Source organism: Nicotiana attenuata, chromosome 6 (genome assembly GCF_001879085.1).
Source record: "Nicotiana attenuata strain UT chromosome 6, NIATTr2, whole genome shotgun sequence".
In the NCBI taxonomy this organism is placed as follows: domain Eukaryota; kingdom Viridiplantae; phylum Streptophyta; class Magnoliopsida; order Solanales; family Solanaceae; genus Nicotiana; species Nicotiana attenuata.
In genome coordinates this window covers 24625897-24651019 of record NC_031994.1, presented here as the reverse complement: position 1 = coordinate 24651019, position 25123 = coordinate 24625897, and the positions used below count along the sequence as shown (strand labels likewise).

Below are 25123 nucleotides of genomic sequence, written 5' to 3'. Positions count from 1 at the left end.
CACACGACAAAACCCCCCACCCCTTCCTTATTTTTCTCTCATCCCCTCCTCTTTCATCTTCCTCACAAACAAAACCCTAAATCCCCAATACAAAAAAAAAAAATCACCAACTCTCTTCTTCTTCAACTCACTCCATTCATCCTCAAGGTAAGCTTCTTTCTTCTCTTCTCTTTTCTTCACATAGTTTAGTGTAATTTTGTTTTCATTAATCCTAGGTAGTGTTGTAGTGTAAAATTTTTATTTTTTCATTTTTTTTTCTTTTTCTTTTTCTTTCTTTTTCTCCATTATTTGCTTCTTTTGGCCATGATTGATGCTTAAATGGTTGGATTTTCATTGTGCGTAACTTGTGGGAGATTTTTAGAATGTTTGGAGGCCTAAACAAAATTTTTAGGGTGAAGCTTGGAGGAGGGGCTTCAATGACCGAAAATTGGGGTGTGTTGTAAACTTTTGGAGCACTTTGTGCCCTTCTTGTTCTGTGATAGTGGTAGCATTTGCAATGATTCACTTGTTGGAGATTGTGTGGGATATTATTTGGAGGAATTGACCAATTGATAGTGGTGTGAGGCAATAGTAGAGGTTGGAAAATTTAGGCAACTTACTAATGGGGTATACTGGCATTGATTGACAAAAGAAACTGTTTGGTGCCATCAGGTGGCGAAGTCTGAGTAACCATCGAAATGGCACATGTTAGGATGCATCTTATTGTTGCCCTGAATTGTTTGCAGGTAATATGGCCCGAAAACGGCAAAAGAGCTCGGCAAGCACTTCCCAAGTACCAACATATGACGCCACCAGGTTCCAGTAACCGGGGGCAGAGGATGCATTTCATGCTAAGGCCACCAAAACCTTTGTCCCTGATATTCCTGTTGACAGGGCTGCCCTCCATATGGAAAATGCAGACATGTATGAGGAAATCCGACGGAGGGAGATGGAGTTCTTGTTTGATGAGCCTGAGACGGCAAACCCGATGATAGTACGGGAGTTCTATGCGAACTGCCCGGAACATGTGTGCCGGGATGTGATTGTGCGGGGAAGAGTAGTAGATGCCTCAATTCAAAAGATTAGCCAGGTTTTGCGGTTGCCCCAGTTCACTGGTGACATTAATCATTACCACGACGTCCAAGGGGTCACTTGGGACACCATGATTGCGATAATCTGCGCAGGGGGTCAACCACTCTGGATACAGGAAAACATTACCCTTCACTCCAAGTCGTTCACACATGAGGCCAAGTGCTGGTTTACCATCATTTGCAGCCGGTTCTTGCCCACGAGCAACACGACAGATGTGAACCACCTACGGGCTCTATTGGTGTGGTGCTTCGTCACTAAGAGAGACTTTGATGCGGCGAGACTTATTGGAGATGAAATGATCCTTCGGTCATCTCTGCTATCTAAGGGGTTTTACTTCCCCTCACTTGTGACGAGGTTGTGTCTACTAAAAGGTGTCCCCACCAGTCCTACAGATGGAGCTTTGCCCGCAAAAACACCATTCAAAGCTTCAAAGATCACAGTGGGCAGAGATGCACCCACAACCATTGAGCTTGATGATGAGGATGACGCCACAGCACCCATGGCACCTTCCAGGAGATCCTATGAGGGAGCTGGATCCTCTCGGCGACCCCATACTGGGGCAGGGTTCTCTAGATCACAGTCCAGCCGGCCCATGTTGCGTTCTATGGAGGAAGAGGTGGCAGATCTTCGCACCTCAGTTGATGGCCTACATGTGCGTATGGATGTCATGTCTCAGAGGCAGGCCAAGTCTGAAAACCGGATGATGGCTTGGTTCCGTGCTTTGGGGGGGGCTTGTCATGTGGACCCCAGCACCGTCTCTGAGAGGTGATCTGGCCGCGGTCCTGGCGTAACCGCGGTAGGACCGCGGCAGGAGGCATAAAATTGAGGGACTGAAGTGCAAAACACGGAATTCTTAGCCCAAAACCCTATTTTAAACAATAGAACTCGCCCAAGGGAGGCATGTAATGTTTTAGAGAGTACTTTGGCAAGGAAAACAAGTGTGAGAGATCACCCAAAACATCATTACTCTTATTCTTCTTTATTTTTCTTGCAATTTATGATTATGAATCTTTTAGTAGTTTATTTTCCCATTGTTATGAGTAGCTAAAAACCTTAATCTAAGGTTTTGGTGGAACCCGTTGGGAATGACTTTGTTGCTTTATTAATATAATTAGATTTGGTTGTTAATCTCTAGTTGTTCATCTATGTTTTGATTGTGGATTAGTTGAAAGGGCCCTCAATTATCCGTCCCTATTTATTATGTATCTACTTGAGAGAAAGTGCATATTAGGTGATTGTATGAACAACATCACTCCCGGAGTATAGACGAGAGTCATAACCGAGGGTTTAGGGGTTGGATTAGAGATAACGAAACCCCGGGTGCAATCTAAGTGAACTGTATTGTGAAATTAGCTAGCTTAGCTTGAGAGAGTGTGTCTAGTAGATTATCATATTTACTTGAGAAAGAATTATGATAGCTTGAGCGTTCATGATTGTTAGACACAACTAAATCGTAGTTATAAGACATATACAACCAAGGAAATTATCAACGGGGGAAACCATTGCCTTAGACCTTATTCCTACTGTTTACACATCAAGTTTAGTTAATTTTCAACTGTTAATTACTTTCAATCTTTAGTTGTTAGAAAATCAACCATTGTGAATCAAAAAGTTTGGGAAAACAGATTGTGTGAATTTAGTAAATCTGACAGTAGTGATTGATAGGTTAGTTCCCTGTGGTTCGACTCTGGGCAATAATACTCAGATTATATTTGCAACGCCCGCTTAGTCTTTTATGAGACTCAATTGAGCGTGATCACTACTCCTACAGAAACTAAATTATCCCCAGCAAATTCAATAGCAAGACACAAAGTATTCTAAGGATTATGAATAGCAAACTACAATATATTGAGTATGTTTCCTTTTTTATGATTTTGATTTATCTTTTTGAATATTTAATCTTCTATAGACTTTATTCTTGAGTCCCAACTTGGTTAATACCTTTCTATTTGTATGATTTATCTTTTCTTTGTGCTTGCGTAGTTTCTTTTACGCAGCGGTAGAGTAGTTGATGGATCTATACTCTGGTCATCTTTCATGTTCTCATAATTCATCACCATTTAAACAGTAAAAATGTCTAGAGAGTTTTGCTATGTCTTATAAAAGTATGTACGTTATTGCATTCTACTTTTACTAGCTAGTGACTTTTACATGACGTTTGAAAAAAAATAAAAATTAACCAAATCGTACCGATACCGAAGACAAACCGACATGATTGGGACGGTTTCAAAAAGTTTAATTTTGGATATATATAATAGAATAACCAAAAATTGATATGATACAAATTTTATAAAATAACCTGTCGAACCAAACCATTGACACCCCTACTTAAAATCATGTGTAATTGAAAGAAGAAGAAGATACTCGATATCCTTAATGATTTTATTGCCAATTAATAAGTCAAAATGGAATTTCAATCAGTAAACACTCTTTTGCTCCTCCTGATAATTGATTGTACAATCGATAGCCCGAACAGATAAAATATTATTAGGTTATTGATATCGATTATTAGGTAAATGGTGCAGTAATGATATAATTTTATTTGACTATTGGGTTATCGGTTGGGTTTCGGTTGTCTAATTTTATTAACGATTTGACCGATAATCCAAGAAGTTTTATCAAAATTATAATTTTATCCATTAAGTACATAAAGCCACCTTATGAATTCATTCTCTTATTCCCTTGATTCTCTTAACAATTACTCTCATCTTCAGACCTTAATCTTTTGGGTAAGTTTTAAACTTTTCTAAATTTCTCATCTTCATTCTTCAGTTAAGATTTGTAGTTTTAAACTTTAAAAAATTAATTGTTCAGATTTTTTGTTTTTCTATTTGTTTATTTTGTTGCAATGATTCTTTAGCATTTATAAGACTAGGATTTTATTATTTTTCTGTGAATTATGCCCACATGTACCTAAATAGGTAGTAAGATTAAATTGTTGTATATCTTATTACTTACTCCTACTAAGTACTAACTTATATCTTTGAAATTTGAGATCATTCGTAGGGATTTTCACATGCAAAGAAAGTTTTCATTTCTAAAGTTAAAATGTAATCCCTTTTTTTTTATATCTTGGTTATTTTTTATTTTTATCGGGTAAACTGATAATTGGACTGATAAGAACCGACCGATATCTTATCGGTTCGATTATCGATTTAACATATTTATAAACCGATAACAGATATATATATGCCGAACCGATAATATTTACAACCGAACCGAACCGACCGATAGCACCCATACCTAAAATCCTAATTAACTATTTCTTAGGGCCAAAAGAGTTGCACTATTTTAGATAAAGTAAGTGACGTTTACTTATATAAAAAAGATTTAATGACTTCAGAGTGCAATTAAGTAAAATTTTAGTGACCATCCGCTAAATTTAAAACCCCTTTTTGGAACAGAAGAAAACTTCTAAAATACAAAATATATCCAAAAGTTCTTCAAAAGGTTTTCCCAAAAACCATCCACAAAGCACTATATATATCTAGCTCTCTCATATAGACTTGAGAGAAAAAATATTTAACGGTAGTAATAACTAAAGGGAATGTATTGGCATGGGTGTGAATTTTTTTTCCTTAAACTGGCTGTGAAAATTCACAAACATGTAAGTTCACAAGATCGATGAAACAATTTATGTTTACATGATTAACAATGTGCATTCAATTTTGTCATTTAAATTATGGGGTAGTAGGCCGGGTTGGTTCGAATTTTTTAATTACCTAACCAAAACCAATAGTGTCGGATTTTTAATTCTATAAACCAAATCAAACCAACAAAGTCGGGTTTTTCAATTTTTTTTTTTCCGAATTTTCGGGTTTTCCAGGTAAAGTTTTCATAGCACTGAATATATAACTTGTGCTCCAAATATTTTTTTCTGTCCTAGTAGGATACAATTATATAATGTATTTTTTCAAGAAAATAGGACAATAATATGAGATGAGCTATAGCATTGTACTAAAATATTCAATAATCAATATAATAAAATCGCATAAACAAATATTGCTAATTGATAAGCCATAACAAAAATGAACATAATCTAAAAGTACTATATAAGTTATGCTAAAATAAGTATATCTAATAAGTACTATTAATTACATGACTAAAGAAAAAGATTATAAGTTATGCATATTCGTTATAAACCAATGCAAAACTAAAAATAGTTATCCAACACTATTGTTCATTTCTAGTGTTGAATTGAATTTATTTTGTTAGCATTAATATTGATATGAACTTTTATTTTGAGTTATTACTACATTTATGGGCTATAAAACTTATTGGACCATTCAAGAATGTTAAGTCCAATCTTGAAATAATACATTAAGAAATAAAACTTTAAAAAAATCTAAGAAATATTTATAAATTACATTACAATAAATTTTTATACGTATAAAATATGTTTAAAATTGTATAAATATATTGTAGGGTAGGTTTGGTTTCGGTTTGTCTTTTTTAATTAAAACCAAATCAAATCAATTATAATCAGGTTTTTTCTCCAGTACCAACCAATTCAAACCAAATCACATCAAATTATTTTTCTCGGTTGGCTCGAATTATTGATTTAATGTGATTTATCGATCTTCTTTGTACCCCTAATTTAAAGCGTGAAGTGGTAAACAACGAGTATAATTTTCTTCTTCAACGCGTTTTAGAGCACTGCGTTTGGGTTGAATTCTCATTTCCATTTTTTGACAATTTTCCATACCGGCCTTCTTAATGGCGTCATGCCACCAAATTTATTAACTCTAGTTCATGTTTTCCTATCATACACTATTCCAAATATATCCCTCTGTCATGAAATTCTTCGCAACAAAATTACATCCCTCGTTTACCTTTTTGTTCAGCTTATAAAATAATTGATGCATCTAATTATTAAAGAAACAAAAAGAAGAGACAAAGTGTGGGTATTTTGGCTAATACTTACAAGTGACGTGGACAATAAGAAGCAATGTCGAGCTGATTTTCTATGCTCTTGACGACTAAAGTGCTAGCTTAATTTTGAGCTAATAACATCCACTGCAGCGGTTTAAATTATACAAATTCTGTTGCAAAAAATATTTGAAGGAAAGTAATCAGACATTATATTTGAACAAAAATTATCCAGACAATTTTTTGGTATAAGTAAGTTGTCATATAATTTATAAATTACATTTGAGTTCACCACAAGATTATAAATTTTGAATTTCCTGAACAGTACCGAAAAGAAAAGTTTTATAAAGTCATAAAGAGCAACATAACCAATTTGTTGATTGTTTGTGCTTCTATGTTCTTTAGCTATGTTAGTTTTTCAAGCATTTGCAGTATAACCGGATAATTAGTTATTGATGTTTATGCTAAATCAAATATTTTAATTTTAATTGTCAAAAACTAAAGTAAAAATATATATAATCCAACGATGCTTAAGTGAAAAATATGTGAATGAAAGATATATCTCTTGCACTTATTAGTTAGACGTAAACCTGGTAGATAAGTTTTAGCCTATTTAACCCTTTACATAGTTCAATTTTTTCATTCAATGCTCACTGAGACTGAGTTACCGTATTTATCATCATAGTGGTACCTATCAACAAGTTTGAATTCATCTCTTCAAGAAAACGTTGATGTATAAAAAGCAGTGTTTTAAAAGGCGTGGGCGTAAGGCGAGGCGTTTTACATACGCCTCAGCGAGGCGTAAACCCCGAGGCACGGGGCGTAAGCCCCATAGGTAATAAAATTTTCTACATGAAGGAACAAAAAGGATGACTAACCTGTAATTTGAACTTTGAACTTGCTGCTACGAAGGAGAATGGAGTTCTCTTTGTATTTGTAAAAAAAAATTAATATTCGTTGCTTTTGGGAGATATTAGCAGTCTAGCGGACAAGATAAAAAATTGGGAAAGACCATGAATTGGGGCTTCAATCAATAAAAAAGGTCTTAACTTTTAAATTTAATGCATTTCAGTTCCTTTTTAAAACTTTTGAGTAATTAACGAGCTGACTTTGAGAATTTGGGTATTATAAGGACTTATTCAACAAATTTTGTTTTAATTTGAAAAAATCTTTGGGGCTTACACCTCACTAAAAAAGTCCGCCCCGAACGCCCGGGCGTACGCACCGAATTGCTGGGCGTACGCCTCTTGAGACTTTCACCCCACACCATCGCCCCGGGGCGTTTTTTGGTGCGCCTCGCCCCAAAAACGCCTTTTAAAACAGTGATAAAAAGTCTAAAATTCTTCGACTCCCTCTCCTCGTTGACCTCTTGCTATTCCGAGTCTTCACCATTTAGGTTAATACAAAATTTGAATTTAGAACTTAATAAGAATTACATATATTTCTGCGTACCATTTCGAAGGACAACATATATATCCTACAATCAAGTCAATGTGTGATACTTCCATTTGAACTTATTGTTGTTAATCAAACAATTAATCTGAAACTAGTTTAGTATAAAACACTAAATGAAATACAATTATCGAAAGAGAGGGTTAGGAAGAAATATTTCTCTAAAAGGTTACAGCATTCACCAAACGCACTAATAAATTTGAAAGCAACTTTGGCAATATTTACTGTCTTATACATGAAGTTCACACCAACTACCTACTCAACTCAAAAGTCAAAACTAAGAGCTTGTAAGGATGATAACTTAAATGGTATGTTGATTGTTCCAAAAGAAACAAAGTCTAAGAAGAAAGTAGAAATGCATAAATAGATGACCATTTTAAGAATTACACTTGCCATCAAGGAAACTGGGATGAAACTTCTTTGATACCAACAGCTGCTCCTGCTCCAAAAGGCTCAGTTTTTAACCCAAAAAGGGAAAGAAAGGCAGAGCACAATACTTTCACAAATCCATCAAAGTCCAAAGCTGCCTATGTAAACATGATGATTTTCCAAACAAGAAAGAAAGATGGGGAAACAAAGATGTTTCTTAATCTCAGCCTATTGCGGTTGTGCATGAGATGACTTGTATTCCAGCATCTCAGCCTTGTATCTCGCCTTATCTCTCACACCTTTTTCCTGATAAACCTGCATTACGAGCAACACATATTGAAGATGAGTATTAGCTGAGAATTGAACCCCATTTTCCTCTTCAGCGTCAAATATATTTACTGTGATATTTTAATAACTCCAAAAGTTGTCTCCGTCATACTGCGGATATCCAAGAATGTCATTTTGCTAATTTTGAGTCTGCAGCAGAATTTGCAACCAAAGACAACCTTAAATTAAACCAGCCACCCTCTCCCCCCAAGGAACAATCAGCTGATGACTTATGAAGCAACCACCCTGGTTAAGGTTTTTTTACTGAAAAGAGGCAACTTTTGACATTTGGAATCATAAAATGCACACAATTACTCAGTGACTAAGGTGGTTAAATACAACATAAAATGCAACTATGCCTTCAAAAAACAATCAACTATGATTCTGCTTAAAAGTCACACGAGAGAACAAGCAAATAAAGAATCGGTCATTTACAAAGTTACTGTATAATAGACAGTAGCAACATGTAAATTATCTCCAGGTACAAAATTAAATCCTCATTTCCCTATTACTTTTATCCGCAAAAAAGGAAAGAGTTTACTGAAACGATTCCAGCCTTTTTTTTTTAATGATAAGGAACGATTCCAGCCTTCAGATGCAGTTTGTACACATAAAAGTAAGCAATAAACAAAAAAAGTGAAAGTTTAATGTGTCGAGCCATTTTAACTAACCTGTTTCTCGGCCTCTGTAAGTCGACTCCAAAGAAGTCCAATCCTTTTGCTGATAGCTCTCTCTTGCCCCTGATATGAAGGTTTCAGCCTGGCATAATGCTCAGCAAAGAAAAAATTATAACCACTTCGATTTGACTTGGGTCGAGAGGGGTCCTTCAAAGCCAACTTGCGTCTTTTCCTGATCCGTTGGGAAGGCTTAGCTGAAGTATTAACCCTTTGGGACTGATGTGGCAATGCAGGTGTATGATAAAGTACACCACTTAAATTCTCCGAGCCCAGGTTCACAGTGATTACGTAACCATAATCAAACTTTGCATCAATGGTTCCAATCAGTGAACTTCCAGCCTCCAGATTATAACTCACTACAGTTACAAGAACCAAAAAATTGTATAACGATGACACAAGCTAAGTATGTCTATCCACTATAAAACAGGACATTACAAAATACAAAGGAGCTAAAAGGGAAAACATATGAAAGCCAAGTTGCAGGAGAGAAAAGAGATCTCCGTACAAGGACTATCAAGTTTCAATACTTCTTTGTTGTAGCTCTCTTAAAATTTCAAACAAGTAAAAGGTAAGACATTCTCTAACATGTTATACCAAACTAATGGGGCATAAAGAAACATACACCGGAGGAAGGATCTCATGATAGAAAATTAAAGTCTTAAAAGATTGGAAGCACACCTGAACATTGATTCGTAGCAGCACTATCATTGTTAGCATGTTCAGCTGCAGAGTCAGTTACATTTCTATTTGTAGGATCTGCAGAACATATAGATGAAGTCTCCCCAGTTTTTATTTTTATAACAAAAACTTTAAAAACACAAATACAGGTAATTGATTGCAAAAGTGTCATGATACCAGCCACAGAGACAGAAGGTTCTTCTTTCCGAAAGTAATAAACCTGCTCGAAATGATAAAGCATGGATAGATAGTACTTCCGCAAGACAAATGATGCACTGGTCACAGAAGATGGAAATCTGAATATTCCTTTCACCTCCCCCCATTTTCGCTCTCTAATAACCTGCAGCAAGTTCCCAATATAAAACCCGAGTGAACTCCAAATCACATTAGACCAACCATGTTGAAGGCGGACAAATTATTCTAGTCCTGATAAAGAAAAAAAGTAGGTTGGAGAATGTCAAAGCAGCAATAATTTCACTGAATTAGTTTTGAGAATATCAAAGAAGAAAGGACTTTAGGAAAGTGTCAATTTAACACTATTAATTTTTGTTCAGGCAGTTCACAAATACACAGTTTTATTTCTAAGAGAGAAGGGGTTGTTTGGTTTAAGGGATAAGGATATATATTCCCAGTATAAAATTCAGTATTACTTATATAGCGTTTGGTTTTCAATATTATAACTTTTCATTACTAATATAATCTCCATATAACTGATGGAACATTTGGTCTCCCATATTAAGCTCCACATAAGTACTAAACTCTGCATAAGTTATGCGGCGCTTAATATCAGAAACATTGTACCGATCAACAAAAAGAATATCAGAGAACACTTTATCATTAATACTGGTATAACTTATGCGGAATGCATGTATTATTTTATACGAGATAGAATGTAGAGTAAGAATACATGTATTAGCAATAAGAGTATTTAAAGATAAAAATGCCCATAAAGTAGGCAATCAAACATAACAATCCTCATTTTATTACCGGAAAGGGCCTAAAGTACCCCTGAAGTATCGAATTTGGTACAATAAAGCCCTCCTTCCACCTTTTCGAATAAAAAAGCACTTACCGTTTAACTTTTGGCTCAGCTATGCCCTTATTTCTAATAGCTTTCTATTTTAAAAAAAAATTAAAAAAATAAAATTCCACGTGTTATATTTTCATTGGCTGAACTTAAAATCCAGCCCTAAACACTAACCCACCCGTAACCCGCCCCATTAACGACCCCCCCCCCCCCTTTAATTCATTTTAACCCAAAGAATCCATTCAATAAAGACGCAACAACGTCGTCTACTTCTTCTTTTCATTAGGGTTCTTCAAATTCTCCATCTCCCATCTCCCATCTCCCATCTCCAGCTGCTGAACTTTGTATTGATGAGAGACAAAGAATTGCTTCCGATGGTATTATAGTGGTCAGGTAAACTTCTTAAGCTTTTGATGCATGACATACTTGTCCACTGTGTGATACTGAACTTTGTAAGATATCTGTAATGCAGTATGGAAATATTACATCCTCAATCCACGGATGATACGACAAAGAAAGCTGTGAAAGGAAAAATAAGAATCACCACACGCTGCTTGTGGCTTGACAAAGGAAAACTTCTGGATGCGCTTCATAAAGCTGCACATGTTGCACTGTCAAGCTGTCCGCTGAGTTGCCCGTTGCCGCACATGGAAAGAACGGTGTCTGAAGTTCTAAGGAAAATGGTACGGAAATACAGCAGTAAAAGACCTGAGGTTATTGCCATTCCCTTTGAAAATCCTGCGGGAGTCCTGGCTGATGAAATCAATGGAAAACTTTCTGGAAAATCACATGTTGGTTTTGGAAGTTCACCATTGAGAAAAGAGGAAGAAGAAGAAGACGTTGTTGTGTCTTTAAAGAATGGATTCTTTGGGTTAAAATGAATTAAACGGGGGCGGGTCGGTAATAAGGCGGGTTACGGGTGGGTTAGTGTTTAGGGCTGGATTTTAAGTTCAGCTAATGAAAATATAACACATGGATTAAAAAAAAAGTTTTTATTAAATAGAAGGTTGTTAGAAATAAGGGCATAGCTGAGCCAAAAGCTAAACGGTAAGTGATTTTTTATTCGAAAAGGTGGAAGGAGGGCTTTATTGTACCAAATTCGATACTTCAGGGGTACTTTAGGCCCTTTTCTGTTTTATTATTCACGGTTCTAATTCACATATGGTTTTCACTGTCGCATAACAATTCTTACATGATTATTCACCACATAAACAATTCCTACATTATAATCCCTACATAACTAAGCCACAAACCAGACAACCCCAAAGCGTATATTCTAGATTTTGGCATCTCTGAGAAAGACAAAGTAATTTGATTCTGTAAGTGACCCTTTGAATCCTATCCTCTCAGATAGCATCAATGTCCTTTTCTTTCTTTTTTTGATAAAGTAGATATGCATCAATGTCCTTGTAATTGAAGTTAAGTTGCCTCAAACGCCAAGAGGTTGCTGAAGTGGTGATGAGTATGACCTTGATGAATAGGTGCCTAATTCATGAATTTCAAGGTGCAATATCCATTGAGTGAAACTACTTGGAACCAGCTCTACAGCCAAGGATGAGTTACCCTTTTTATGTGAATAGCCACCCTCATGTTTGAGCCTAGTCCAAAGTTGTGTCTTGTATATACTAGTCTATTATTAGTTGAAGATGAATGGGGACAGATTTTGAAGAAAAAGTAATCCCTGAGGATCCTCATGATGGAAGGTCGCATCTCTTTTTTGGTTTTCTCATCTTTTCTCCCCTTTATCCTCATTCCTCTAAAGCTACAACAAACAGCTGCAATATATAAGGTATCACCAGAATTCCCACTGTTTTTCCTTAGAAATTTCCTACCTCAGTAGTTATAGCAATTACCGGGTCACGCCTGTGCATTCAAGACTGAACATATTTAATCAAAATGCCAATGTCTCTTTACCGAAAACGTCTTATGCAGATATGCCAAGAACAGCCAATGGAGCCTTTTAGAAGTATATATCTCGGATATTAAATAAGAACATTGTGCACGTCTGTACATTTTTGCAAAGTGGAACATGTGTTTAACAAATGAAACCAGAGAAAATAGAGGAAAAGCTTGGAACCTTTAGACTAGCATTTGACAGAGATAAGGTTAAAGGTTTAATATTCAAAGCCCATTATTACATTTAACATAATTTAGGTCTTGGATACCCAATGTAACCAAAAGAAGAAGATTTACTGTCATGCGTCAACATGCTTACATTTTACTGTAGTTTCCATATCGAAGATTCTCTCTCCAAAGTGAAAGCAAATATGTGTGTAACTGAAGCAAAAAGTTTGTTTGTACATACCTTTTCTATTCCACCTCGAGACGTAACCTCAATAAAAAGACGGTGTAGATCTAGCGGTATTCCTGCTACAAGAGGGATCCTGTACAGTGGGAAGAGTTAGAATAAAGGAAGAAAAGATCATGCCAACATTTTTGAGAAAAAAGAGAACACCAACTTGATCACTGACTTTCTGATTACTTTTTAAGCAGTTAGCAAGTTTGACAATTCAGAGCAACCTCTTTAACATGAGTCTGCAATTCGCTAAAGTACAATTAACTCATACCAACGTCAGCAATAGACTCATACCAAGGTTCTCACAAATGACATAAAATATCTTCTTTCCCTATAATTAAATCACAACAGATGAAACCATCAGTGTATATACTTGCGACATTGTTTCTGAAGGTCAATCAACCATCTCTAGTTAGATCATCTCTTCCTCAACTTCGCTTCAGAAGATTCTTTTTTTTTGTTTTTTTGGTGAAGTAACTTCACCTCGGTAGATTTCATTTTCTTACTTCATCATTCTAATTTTCTTTAGACATTACTGTTTATTTATGCTTTTTTCTTGTATCCACTATCCAAGAAGCTTAGAGTATAATCTGTGCTTCAGTATACTAAATCTTAGAGCCAATACTTGATGCATGTACATCTCCTGAACACAGATGATAGTGAGTGAACAAAAAGAATTATGTTCCATATAGTAAAGTATAACCCCATTATGTATTCATGTATTGATAGTAAAATGAAGTATTTCTCAACTTCGCGTCTTTTCCACATGTCCTTAACAATATTCAAGGTCAATAACGCATTTTAACAAAAACATAAAGCAGCAATGTACTGCATCACCACAAGTCAAAAAGTACAGTTTCTATTTATGGCAAACTTTGCCAAAAACACAACTTCAACTGTATGGAACCAGCAGGTGAACTTTCAAATCCTAACGAGATGGAATGTGCACTCAATCTGTTAATTGTTCGATTGTAATAATGAGTGACAAACTCATCAATATAAGAATGCCAATTTTATGATGTAAATACAGGATCCAACGAATCTAATTTGGATATGGCATTTACTTGGCTTGAGAACTGAATGCATGGTTTCTCCCACACTGATTTACCTTATTGGCGTCCTAACAGATAACTTCCTCAAGAACGCATAGCTGTCGAGCTAACGAATAGAGAACAAGCATTCGGTTATGACAGTATCATGCAACCAGTTCTATGGTCAATAAGATGGAATTAAACTTTGTCTCCAAGAATTACTCTCCAAGATGAGGACTTTGTCATCTTACAAGCTAGTAAAAGTTCTTTATCTACATTGGTTTGACTCCCATTACAGTAAGAAAGTTCTTAATTTATTACGCTTTTTAATCAAATAAAATGTAATTTAATAATGATGGGAAAAACTCCTGTATACAAGAAGTATACCAAAAGAGTAGAGAATCTTCAAATAGATATGATTATCCACCAAAGACACCGAATATTCTATACAAGTAGGAACGCCATGGTTGCACCAAAAAGACACTAAACACGGGAGGCTATTCCTCGTTTGCGCAAAATCAATCTCTTTCTCTTTAAAAGCTCGACTTCCATATTGTCCACATAAGTGCTAATGGAGCAACATACCAAGCCTGGCGGCGTCTTTTAAAACACCAACTAGATAGTGCATCCTTCAAAGTACCAGGCATGGTCCATTGTATCCCAAACCTTAAAAGGTGACGTAGGTCAAGCATTACGTTCACCTAGCGCGCAGGGGGCAAATCCACACCTTTTACTACGCTTGTTAATAAAGAATATGTATAGAACTATTTATACTCCTATTAAATTTGGTAATCTTGAATTACTACATATAAAGTGAACCTTACAGAATATAATTACACGTCTACTTATACATGCACTCGCCTATAAAATCCCCTCTGCCTTGTGAGAGATTATACAGATACCAGCCTTCTAATAGCGGGTCCCGGTAATATCCATGTTCGAAGAACCTGAGGCGACTGCAATGAGCAAAAATCTCACTTATCGGCCTAAAGGACGAGCAAACATTTGAGTTGAGACGGCCCTGTCTTGTATCGAAAGATTTTCTATGCTAAAAGAGGGGGAAAAAAACTCAAGAAGCAAGACGCATAATCTAAACATTTTCAAATAACGAAAAGTTAAGTAATTGAAGGTGAAGGGCAATTTATATAAGAATAGAAGAAGGGACTAACTGGAAATTGGTAGGGAGGGATGCAGAGAATTGCTGAAGTTTGTTCCAGAAAAGTTGGGAATTTTGAACAATTTGTTGGTACTCAGCTTCGGGCTTAGGGTAAGAGAGAGGCTCTCTTGGGTACCCTTCCGACGGCAGCTGCAACTGCGACTGCGATTGCTCACTAATTTTTTCATCAGCTGCATTGTTGGACATCTTCTCTTCTCTTCTCTTGCTCTGGGCAAATTAAAATTTTAAGGACAAAACTATATGATATAGAAGATTTGTCTCCTTTTAGCTTTTATAATACTTCTAAACACATCCCCAAAAAAAGAATTTGTTCCCTATGCACTTTCTGTAGCTTTTACTTTTTTACCTACTATACACTATTTGTAATCTTATTTCTAGATGTTAGTTTTATTTTCTGTAAACAAATTGTATATATTATGTCTAGTTGTTAGTTTCTAATTTTTAATTTCTTGCTCTAAATATAAATTTGTGAGTGCATTTGTAGCTTCAATATAGTTCAGTTGTTATATATGTTTACTAATTTTGTATCTTATTTGTATGCAATGTATGAATGTCTTTCTGGCTGTAGCTAAAGTGTAGTAGAATTATTATTATTTTATTTTTTGGTCTTTAAACATGTTTTATTAATTTAATGTTTCTTTTGGTGCAGAATCAGACTTTTTTGCACCACATAATTTTGATTATAGAATCACTAGGTTACAGACATTATGGGATCATGTTGTTCCTACCTAAATCAAGGTATTATTGTCTGAAAATGGGTTAAAGTTGTTTAAGAAGACATGTTTTGGGCACTTTCTTTGCATGCCCAAAATATGTATCCAAAATCAGGCGATTCACCTTCTCATGAAGTATGAATTGAACGCATCTGATTCTCAATTTTTTACAGCAGAGATAAAGGGTGAGAGACTGAACTTTGGGTTGAGGGAGTTTGCCCTTATCACTGGCCTTAGATGTTTTATAGAAGTAACGGACTTTGCTTACACACCTAAGTATGACAGTAAAACAATAAGGAGTTATTTTTCGAACAAGGAAAAAGTTGAGAATCGTACTTGAAACAAATCGTAACCAGTTGTAGTTGGGTGAATGATGAGGATGCACTCAAGCTGTGTATTCTCTATCTGATAAAATTCTTTCTCTGTCCTTCAGAGAAAGATAATAGTTTGACGACCACTTTAGGTTCTATTTGGTAGACTCGGGGCAGTATGCGAATTTCGCATGGGGTATCGAAGCTTATACACAATTTCTTCAGTGTGTTAGGCATAAGCTGAACCCTTCTGTGCATTTTATCTCCTTCGAGGTTCTCCACTTGCTATGCAAATCTGGTTGTATGAGTGTTGCTCTACAGTCAATGCTATATAGCTACAAGTGTTGGTAATTCGGTTCCCCGCATACTAAACTGGACAACTAGTAAGGACAAGATAAGGATTTCGGTATAATTTTATGGTACAGACAATACAAATACAAAATATCTACACATTTATACATATGATGACTACGTCCCTCACATTTTTATTTCACTCAGTTCACCAACATGATTGAAGCCCCAAAAGAGCTTTCTAGAATGACTTTGCCAGACAAAGTTGAATACATCCTTGAAGAAGCTGAAACGCAGGCCGAGCATCCGACAGATGCTCCATCTTCATTTGGCAATAAGCATGTAATGGGAATAGATGACAAGAAAGATATTCTGAAACAACTAAAAAAATGAAGAAAAGATGTTGATAAGGTAACAATTGATGATATTCCTAGATGGCTTCTTTGATTTATTTTATGCAAATTATTTCTTTAACTCTTTCTATTTTTATACTTAGGTCGGTTCAGACCTTGGATTATTCAAGAAAGAGGTATACCTAATTCTTGATTTTTAGGCTTCTTTATATATCTGTAAGCCTCTTATTGTCAGATACATTATAAGCAATTTTTGTTCTTTAGGTTTTTGAAGAACTAGGTAGCATCGAGTGCTATTCAATGATTCCATCAAGTCTGTGTTACAGGCAATAAAAAGTCAATATGATACTAACATTGATGCTAAGGTTTCATTCAAAATATATTCATTTTGGAAAATATTTTTTACCATGTTTATGTTTATATTAGCATTCATAAAGTATATAGCCTAACAAATTGTGCTCGCAGTTTACTAGGAGTTCTACGAGAAATGATGAGCATTACAAAGAAAAGAACAAATAACAGTATCATGACAGTAGTGCTAAACAAGTGTTGGGCAGCAGCAGTAAAACATGTATTTTAACAATTTTAACATAATTTGATGACATGTCTTACATGGGTTACACATATTACTAAAATATCAACAAATAATCTACATTATATTTTCAATTGTTGTTTTAGATACAGGACACATGTCTGACATACAAAAAGAGGAGAATGTTCTTATATCATGCCCGATAGGCGTTGACTTATCTTCCCAATTTCAAGGAACATTGGAGAAGGAAACTGCAGGTATGATTTAGTACATTTTATCTACATATTTCACAATACACATTACATCTCAGCTATAGGACAATATTTTAACAAATTAACTACAATTGATCTATAGTTTTTATTTGAGTTTACTACAAATGATCTATAATTCTCTTAAATTGTACACATTTGTTGTTACACAGAAGGAAGCTCTCCAAAACAGGATTCAAATGTTGGCATACAAAGAGAGCATTTCAATGAGGAGAAGGAGACTATGCATATGCAATCTCCAGTTCAAGAAGCAAATGTTATACAACAAGGAGAGGATTGCAATGAAGATTCAGTGATATTATATATTACAATATAATTGTAGAAAAAAATATCAGCTTTCATATCATTTACAGTATTCCCAATATTTTTTATTCAAGCAACATACAAAGTTATTCTTTTGTTTTTAGCTTTGTAGGTGAACCAGTCGACTTCACCAATGTAGCTCACTCGGACAGTGACTCCAGATCTGAAAAAAGGGCAATAACAATTGATGATTTTGAGCTGCCCGAGAACTTCTCACATATAGTTAAGTTCGGTGAGTTTAATGAAGATGAAACAACCCCTGTGCATCAAGGAAGAACAAGGGTTCCTGGAAAGCATGCCAAATCCCCATTTATCTCTTATTTAAGTTCTGGTGGAAGCACTTCTATTAGACCTCCTCTAATTTTCAACATCAAATATCTATTTACTGGGGTTATTGGCGACGATGTTGATCCTGATTTGTTGGAAGAATTTAATAAGTGGTTATATTTAGGTACCGATACGGTGTCAAAGAGGTTAGATTATACACTTCTTCATATTGTCGAGTGCATAGAATTTATGGATTTCCAATTGTAACTACATTTTAACTATAATTTCTATGTCTTTAAATAGGAAGAACGCCTTATACTTTAAAAGATAACCAGCTCAACCCGTGGTTTGATCTTGGAGTGGAGAAAGTTGATAAAAATGACTGGTTTTATACTCTGGCACATTCCAGGCAAATCCTCAACAATATGGTACACTCATACCCTAACAAATTTTAATGATTAACTGAAGTATTCTGTTATTTTAGATATCTGTAGAGTTTTCATTTGAAAATTATAGTTAAATTGTATGCAGCAGTGAGAAATAATGAAATTTCTTTTACAGCACATTGATTCTACTTTATACAATTTGAGGAAGAGAGGAAAGTACGGTCCTAAAAATAGAATACGATTTACAACCACTGACTGTATGTTCAAGACTAGAATAGAACATATTTATAAGAGGTACAGTAATGCCCCTGCTGGTAGGAAGCTTGCTGTTGTCAAACCCCAGGACGTCGTATCAGAATACATATTGGGGTACCGATTACTTGCAAATGTTGCATAGAAAAAAGTTGATTTTATGATTATGCCCATAAACATTGTTGAGAAATTTCATTGGTTGTTGGTTGTATTTGACATTACCGATAGGGTTCTATATGTTTATGATTCTATGGTCTCTTCATATAATCACAAACTTGTTGAATCTGTTGTCGACAAGTTTGCTATTATGATCCCCCTCTACTTGTCATCCACCGGCTTCTATGGCAAGCGTCCAGACATCAACTATAAGAACACAAAGGCATACATTGAAAAAGATATTACTGACTCTCTTGACATTCAGTGGTTGGTTGGTGAGATACCCCAGCAAAAAGAGGGATCACTGTATGTGCTACTTTTCCTTCATTTAGCCAATTATATTTTACATTGAATGTTAAATCCTTTCCATTATTATTTATTGCAGTGACTGTGGTGTATACGTGGCGGCATTTACAGAATATGTCAGCATTGGACAACTCTCGATTTTAAAGGAAGACTTTTCTGATATTGATCAACACTGTAGACGCTATGGAGCACTCCTTTGGGATTATGCAAGGAAAAAGCAAGAGCTTGGTGCAATTAATGAAACTGAGATGACTGGAAGATTAGCAAGAAGAAAAGGTGCACCATCTGTGAGGGAGAGAACACGAGTCCTGAACAAAAAGAATTAGTTGCCCTTTTCATTAGAAAAATTGTAGTGAAAGTGTTTAGTTGTAGCTGGATTGTATTAAAGTTGTAGGAAAATTGTTTATTAAGAACAATTCAGCTACAATTTGTTTGTAGCAGATTTGTGCTACAATTGTTTTATCTTTTGTTTTGTGATTTTGTCAAGAATTCTACTACTTGCAATAGAAAATATCTGTAGCATGTTTTTTGGTTGAAAATTGTTAGTACTTGATATTGGGATTCTATAATTTCTTTACAGCATAACTACAATTATGTCTACTATACAAAAATACATAATCTATTCAAATCTAGCAGTGTTGTTAGGAAAAGCTTAAAACTAATAAATAAACCCAGTTTTTGAACAAAACAACTACAAACCAATTGCATTAAGAGTTGAAATTTGTTTAACGAACATTCATTATAGGAGACAATCTTTGTTCAAATTAGCAACACAATTACACCACAACTATAATTGTCTATAATAGAACAAACACAATTGAATATGTCTTAAAGGACAGATTATCATCAACATTACTCAGTAAAAAAAATCTTTATACTATATCAATTCTTATTTTCTTTTGGGAGCATTCCTACAAGATCTTTTGTTATGACCTTCTTGTCCGCAGTTGCCACATGAAACCTTGTACTTCTTTGCATTTAGTTCATCATATGGTTTGTATCTTTCTTTTTGAGGTCTCTCTGGTTGCCTTTTCCAGTAGGTGACATTACAACTTCTTCTGCTATATGTTGTGGCACATCCCATTTGCTTTCATCAGGAAGCGAGTCTACCGGTATTTCTTAAGTTTGCAGAAGGCTCTCCCTCGTGTAATAAGGAGAACAATAGTTTTCATAAGACTCGTTCCTGTGCCTCAAAGCCGCCAAAGAATGTGGACAAAGAAGTTTATCAAGCTAGAATTGTCCACAACTATATCTCTTGTTTTGAAGGCAAACAATGAAGCGCTTCACACCATCTATCACAATATGGATGTAATATATTGAAGCCCTCACCTACAATTTCATTACAAACACACAACAAGTTATTAGCAATTGATAAAAGACAAAATAACTACAATTATATAACAATATATCTACAATTATCAGTATATATTTAGTTTGATGAAATCAATGATCTGGTGTTATTGGCCATAACTTACTCTCATCTTCTGCGATAATGTCCTGTTGTCCTCCAACTCTTTGTTGTATTTTTTCCCAAGGTATGTGATCGTACTCTTTACATTCAATAACTTTTCATTAGTCCAACATTCAAGAAGAGTCCTCATGTACTCTAATAGTTGAACTACGGGCAACTTTCTTGCATCTTTGGTTACCGTATTCAAGGACTCTGCAATGTTTGATGTCATCGTCCATGTTCTGTTCACCGTAGCATATACCCGAGACATAACCAATATTATATAGGTATGCTTTAACACGTGTGTCGATCTCTTCAATCTTTGACATTCTTTCATTAAATTCATTAAGCTTGTATGATCGTGCTGTGGCAAAGTACAATTCGCTTAACTTTAGATGACCTTTCTTGAACTTTGACCTATGCTATATGCAAGCATAATGTGGCATGCCGTTACAAACAGTAGATGTTGCCTTCACTATACTTTCATTCCGGTCAGAAACAACACACATACTTAGTTTTTCACCATATGCATATTTGAATTACTCAAAAAATCACCTCTATGATGCGTCATTTTCTGAATCAACAACGCCGTATGCTAGTGGTAACATGCTACCAATCACATAGGTAGCAAAAATAAATTCAATTTCAGTAATAAAACTTTAAATATAAAAAATACAGTCTCATAAACAACTTTATTACAAGATTTTTATAATTAATCTACATTACAGCTACATCCATTGTGCTAGCTGTTAGCATGATTCCCCTATATGCCGACTTCAAGAAAGTGCCATCGACTACTACAACTGGCCTACAATGCTCCCAACCCTTTATGGACGTACTAAGAGTAACAAACGCATACAAGAAATAGTCATCTTCAGTCTTCTGCAATTTCACTACCGACCCCGGATAAGTCTTCTCCAGAATATACAAATAACTTGGCAAGCGGCTGTAGAAATCAGCAGGATGACCTCTCAAAAATTCCAAAGCCTTTTTCTTTGCTCTCCAAGCTTGCATGTATGTTAAGTTCACACCATGTTTCGACAACATGTCAGTTTGTATGTCTTTTGGTGTGTACATTGTCTTAGGATCCGCATACTTTGGCATCACCATGCTGCCAACTACCACGGCAGTAGCTTTGCATTGTATATATGTGTTGTCCATCAAAGAGCATGTGTGCAAGTTGAATTTTCGAACCTTGAACAATGCCGATTCATTTATGCTGGTGGACTTGAAATGCCACGTACAATTGTCACCAACACATATGAGGCAGTAGCTACAGAATAAAAACAATTAAAAAAATGTTATGCAAATTGTAGCTACAGAATACGAGGTTGTTTATGCACAACAAATTATTTCAAATAGTTTATATACAAATTATATACCTAAAAGCTACAACTTAATACACAATATGATTTTGAAAAATAAAATGTTCCTACCTTCTTGCACTAGACCTTTTCACCCTAAATTGGAACTTATTCATGATAGAATAGTACTTCATTGCACTGATAATTGTTTCCTTGTCTTGGTAAACTTGGCCTACTTCAATTGCATTTGGAGTATGTTTTGTTATGATGATACTTTCATATTTCAATTGCCGGAGATGTTGACATATCAATCAAATTCTCTGTTCCTGATACTTCTCCAATTATGTTACAATTGCTTGACAATTGTACTGCGTTAGTATTACGATAATCAAAATTACCTGCACTCAATTAAAAGTATAGTGGCCTCTGTATATTTAGTTGTCGTTCAGTATTCGATAGAATACTTGTAGATACTTTGTTCTATTATCACATTTTGATTTTTTCAAACCTTAATTACTTTGTAACAGTTATACTTCAATTGTATTTAGAGACATAACGGTTGAACTATATTTGTTATGTAGTAGAGTAGTAGATAACTTGTAGTAAAATTGTAGAACACTTGAATTGAAAAACATCAGCACTGGAAAAACAGAGCAAACCTGCAATTGTGCTCGCATTCGACATACTACATTCCAAATCGAAATCACGTATACACAACGGATACATTATCACGACCCTAAGCTCAAACATGTCGTGATGGCGCCTAACGATGGTACTAGGCCAGCCGACTTTCACAATACTTCAATAATTTATTCAAAGATGCACGAAAAAGCCTTTTTATAACCAAATTTTTCATAAAAAGAAACAAGAGTTGAAACTCAATATAGAAATGTGGAAAGAAATCCCCAAACATCAGGGTGTCACTAAGTCATGAGCATCTAAACATAACTAGTCCGACACTAACAAGACCAACACAATCTGGAATCCAAAAATACAACTAAAGTAAGATAGAGAAGAAGAAAAGCAAGGCTGTGAACGTCGGGCAGCTACCTCGCTATCTCCAAAATTTGCTGCAAAGACTATCAACAACCTCCACGATCAACTACTCCTGGATCTGCACTCGAGACGCAGGGAGTAACGTGAGTACACCAACTCAGTAAGTAATAGAAATAAATAGGGAACTGAGAAGTAGTGACGAGCTATACAAAATACAGTTCATTTCATAAAAATTCAGTAAAGAGTAGGCATGCTTTCAGTCCAGAGTTTAAGTCAAAACAGTTGATTTAAGTCAAGTTCAAGTAAAATTAGATAAATTGTCTTTCAACAGTTCGCAAAAATAAGGATATAAGGCACCTATGTGCATCAATGATGAAATCATATACTGCCCCTCGGGCAATCAACACTCAGTCCTCCCAATCACTCTAACCTTACAGCCACTCATTCCTCACAATCGCTCAGCACTCGCACTCAGTAGGTACCTGCGCTCACTAGGGGTGTGTACAGAATTCGGAGGGGCTCCTTCAGCCCAAGCGCTATATCAATGCCAATCATGGCAAAATCAATGAAACATGTTGCGGCATGCAGCCCGATCCCATAAATGTCCTCACAATCAGGTCTTCGGCCTCACTTAGTCATCAATCTCTCCAGTCTCTCGGGCTCTCAGAAAATCAAGATAATCAGCCCAAATACCAATGACATGATGCATCAAATAGAATAACAGAGACTGAGATATGATATAAGATTTGCATGAACATTACTGAGTACGGAATATTAATGAAAACAGTAAGATGAAAGCAAGAAACGACCACTAAGGGTCCCAACAATACCGGCATAAAAGCCTAAACATGGTGTCTAGTATGATTTACAGTCAATCTTTCTGTAAAACATAGGGAGCATATAGCTAGCAACAGGTTGTACAATATAACAGTTTCTACGGGACGGACCAAGTCACAATCCCCATCGGTGCACGCCCACACGCGCGTCACCTAGCATGTGCGTCACCTCCAAAATAGTCACATGACACAAAATTCGAGGTTTCATACCCTCAAGACCAGATTTACAACTGTTACTTACCTCAATCCGAGCAAATTCCTACTCTGCAATGCCTTTGCCTCTTGAATCGGACTCCAAACGTCCTGAATCTAGCCACAAGCAGTACAATACCATTGATATATGCTAAAGGAATCAATTCCACAAGAAAAACTACTAAATTAGACTCAAAACCCGAAATTCGCTCAAACTCGGCCCCCGGGCCCACATCTCGGAATTCGACAAAAGTCACAAAACCCGAAAGCCCATTCACTCACGAGTATAACCATACCAAATTTACTTAAATCCAACAACAAAATCCCCTTCAAAACCTCAAAATCCCATCTCAAGAACACTTCCACTTTTCCCCCAAATTTTCACCCCAAATCACAATTTAGATGATAGAAATCAAAATATAATCGTGGAATTTAACCAAAATCAAGTGAGGAACACTTACCCCAATCATCCCCTGAAAATCCCTTCAAAAATCGCCCAAATCCGTGGTCTCTAGCTCAAAATGTGAAAATGGGTTCAAACCATCGATTATGAAATTTAATACTACCTGCCCAGATTCCTTCTTCATGAACGCGGAAGTACCCTCACTTCCGCGTTACTTTCGCGTTCGCGAAGCACAAGCTGCCTCTGACCAGAAATCCCTTCTACGCAAACGCGACCTACCTCTCGCGAACACAAAGCTTTTCTGAACCTTCTCATCGCAAATACAATCTCACCCTCGCGAACGCGTAGACCAAATGAATAGGGTCCCCAGCTGCCTTTTTTCTTCTTCGCGAACGCGTTACTCATCTCGCGTCCGCGATGCACACTACTCCTAGACCTTCGTGAATGCGTCCCTGACTTCGCTAACGTGAAGAACAATTCTTCCTCAATCTTCAGACACTCTTCGCGAACGCGAGACCTGCCTCGCGAACGCGTAAGAGGAAACCAGCCTCGCGAATGCGAGACCTCAACCAAACATACAAACACGTCCCATAACACCATAAGAACTTATTTAAACCTTTGAATCACTCAAAACAACATCAAAACACCAAATCACACCCGGATTCAAGCTTAAGAACTTCTAAACTTCTAAATTTTACAAACGATGCCGAAACCTATCAAACCGCGTCCGAATGACCTCAAATTTTACACTCAAGTTATGACACCATGAATACACTCCAACTTCTGAAAATCCAATTCGACCCCGATATCAAAATTTCCACTGCCGGCC

The 25123-nt window shown here is 35.9% G+C and overlaps 1 protein-coding gene across 1 annotated transcript; it reads right to left on the bottom strand.

Moving 5' to 3' along the window:
• LOC109226723 (high mobility group B protein 10) lies at positions 7570–15228 on the bottom strand. The gene is made up of 6 exons (XM_019391567.1): positions 14967–15228; positions 12776–12854; positions 9621–9783; positions 9444–9521; positions 8760–9121; positions 7570–8076 (listed from the first exon to the last, which is right to left on the bottom strand). Exons 1-6 carry the CDS (start codon positions 15158–15160, stop codon positions 7990–7992), a joined length of 963 nt encoding a protein of 320 aa, XP_019247112.1. The 5' UTR covers positions 15161–15228; the 3' UTR covers positions 7570–7989.

Excerpts from the sequence above, each read along its gene's own strand:
- LOC109226723 (XM_019391567.1), bottom strand. The coding sequence starts at position 15,160 with ATGTCCAACAATGCAGCTGATGAAAAAATTAGTGAGCAATCGCAGTCG. Across the intron at positions 9,784-12,775 it reads CTCGAGGTGGAATAGAAAAG|GTTATTAGAGAGCGAAAATG; the intron begins GTATGTACAAAC and ends AACTTGCTGCAG. Across the intron at positions 8,077-8,759 it reads TTACAGAGGCCGAGAAACAG|GTTTATCAGGAAAAAGGTGT; the intron begins GTTAGTTAAAAT and ends CTCGTAATGCAG.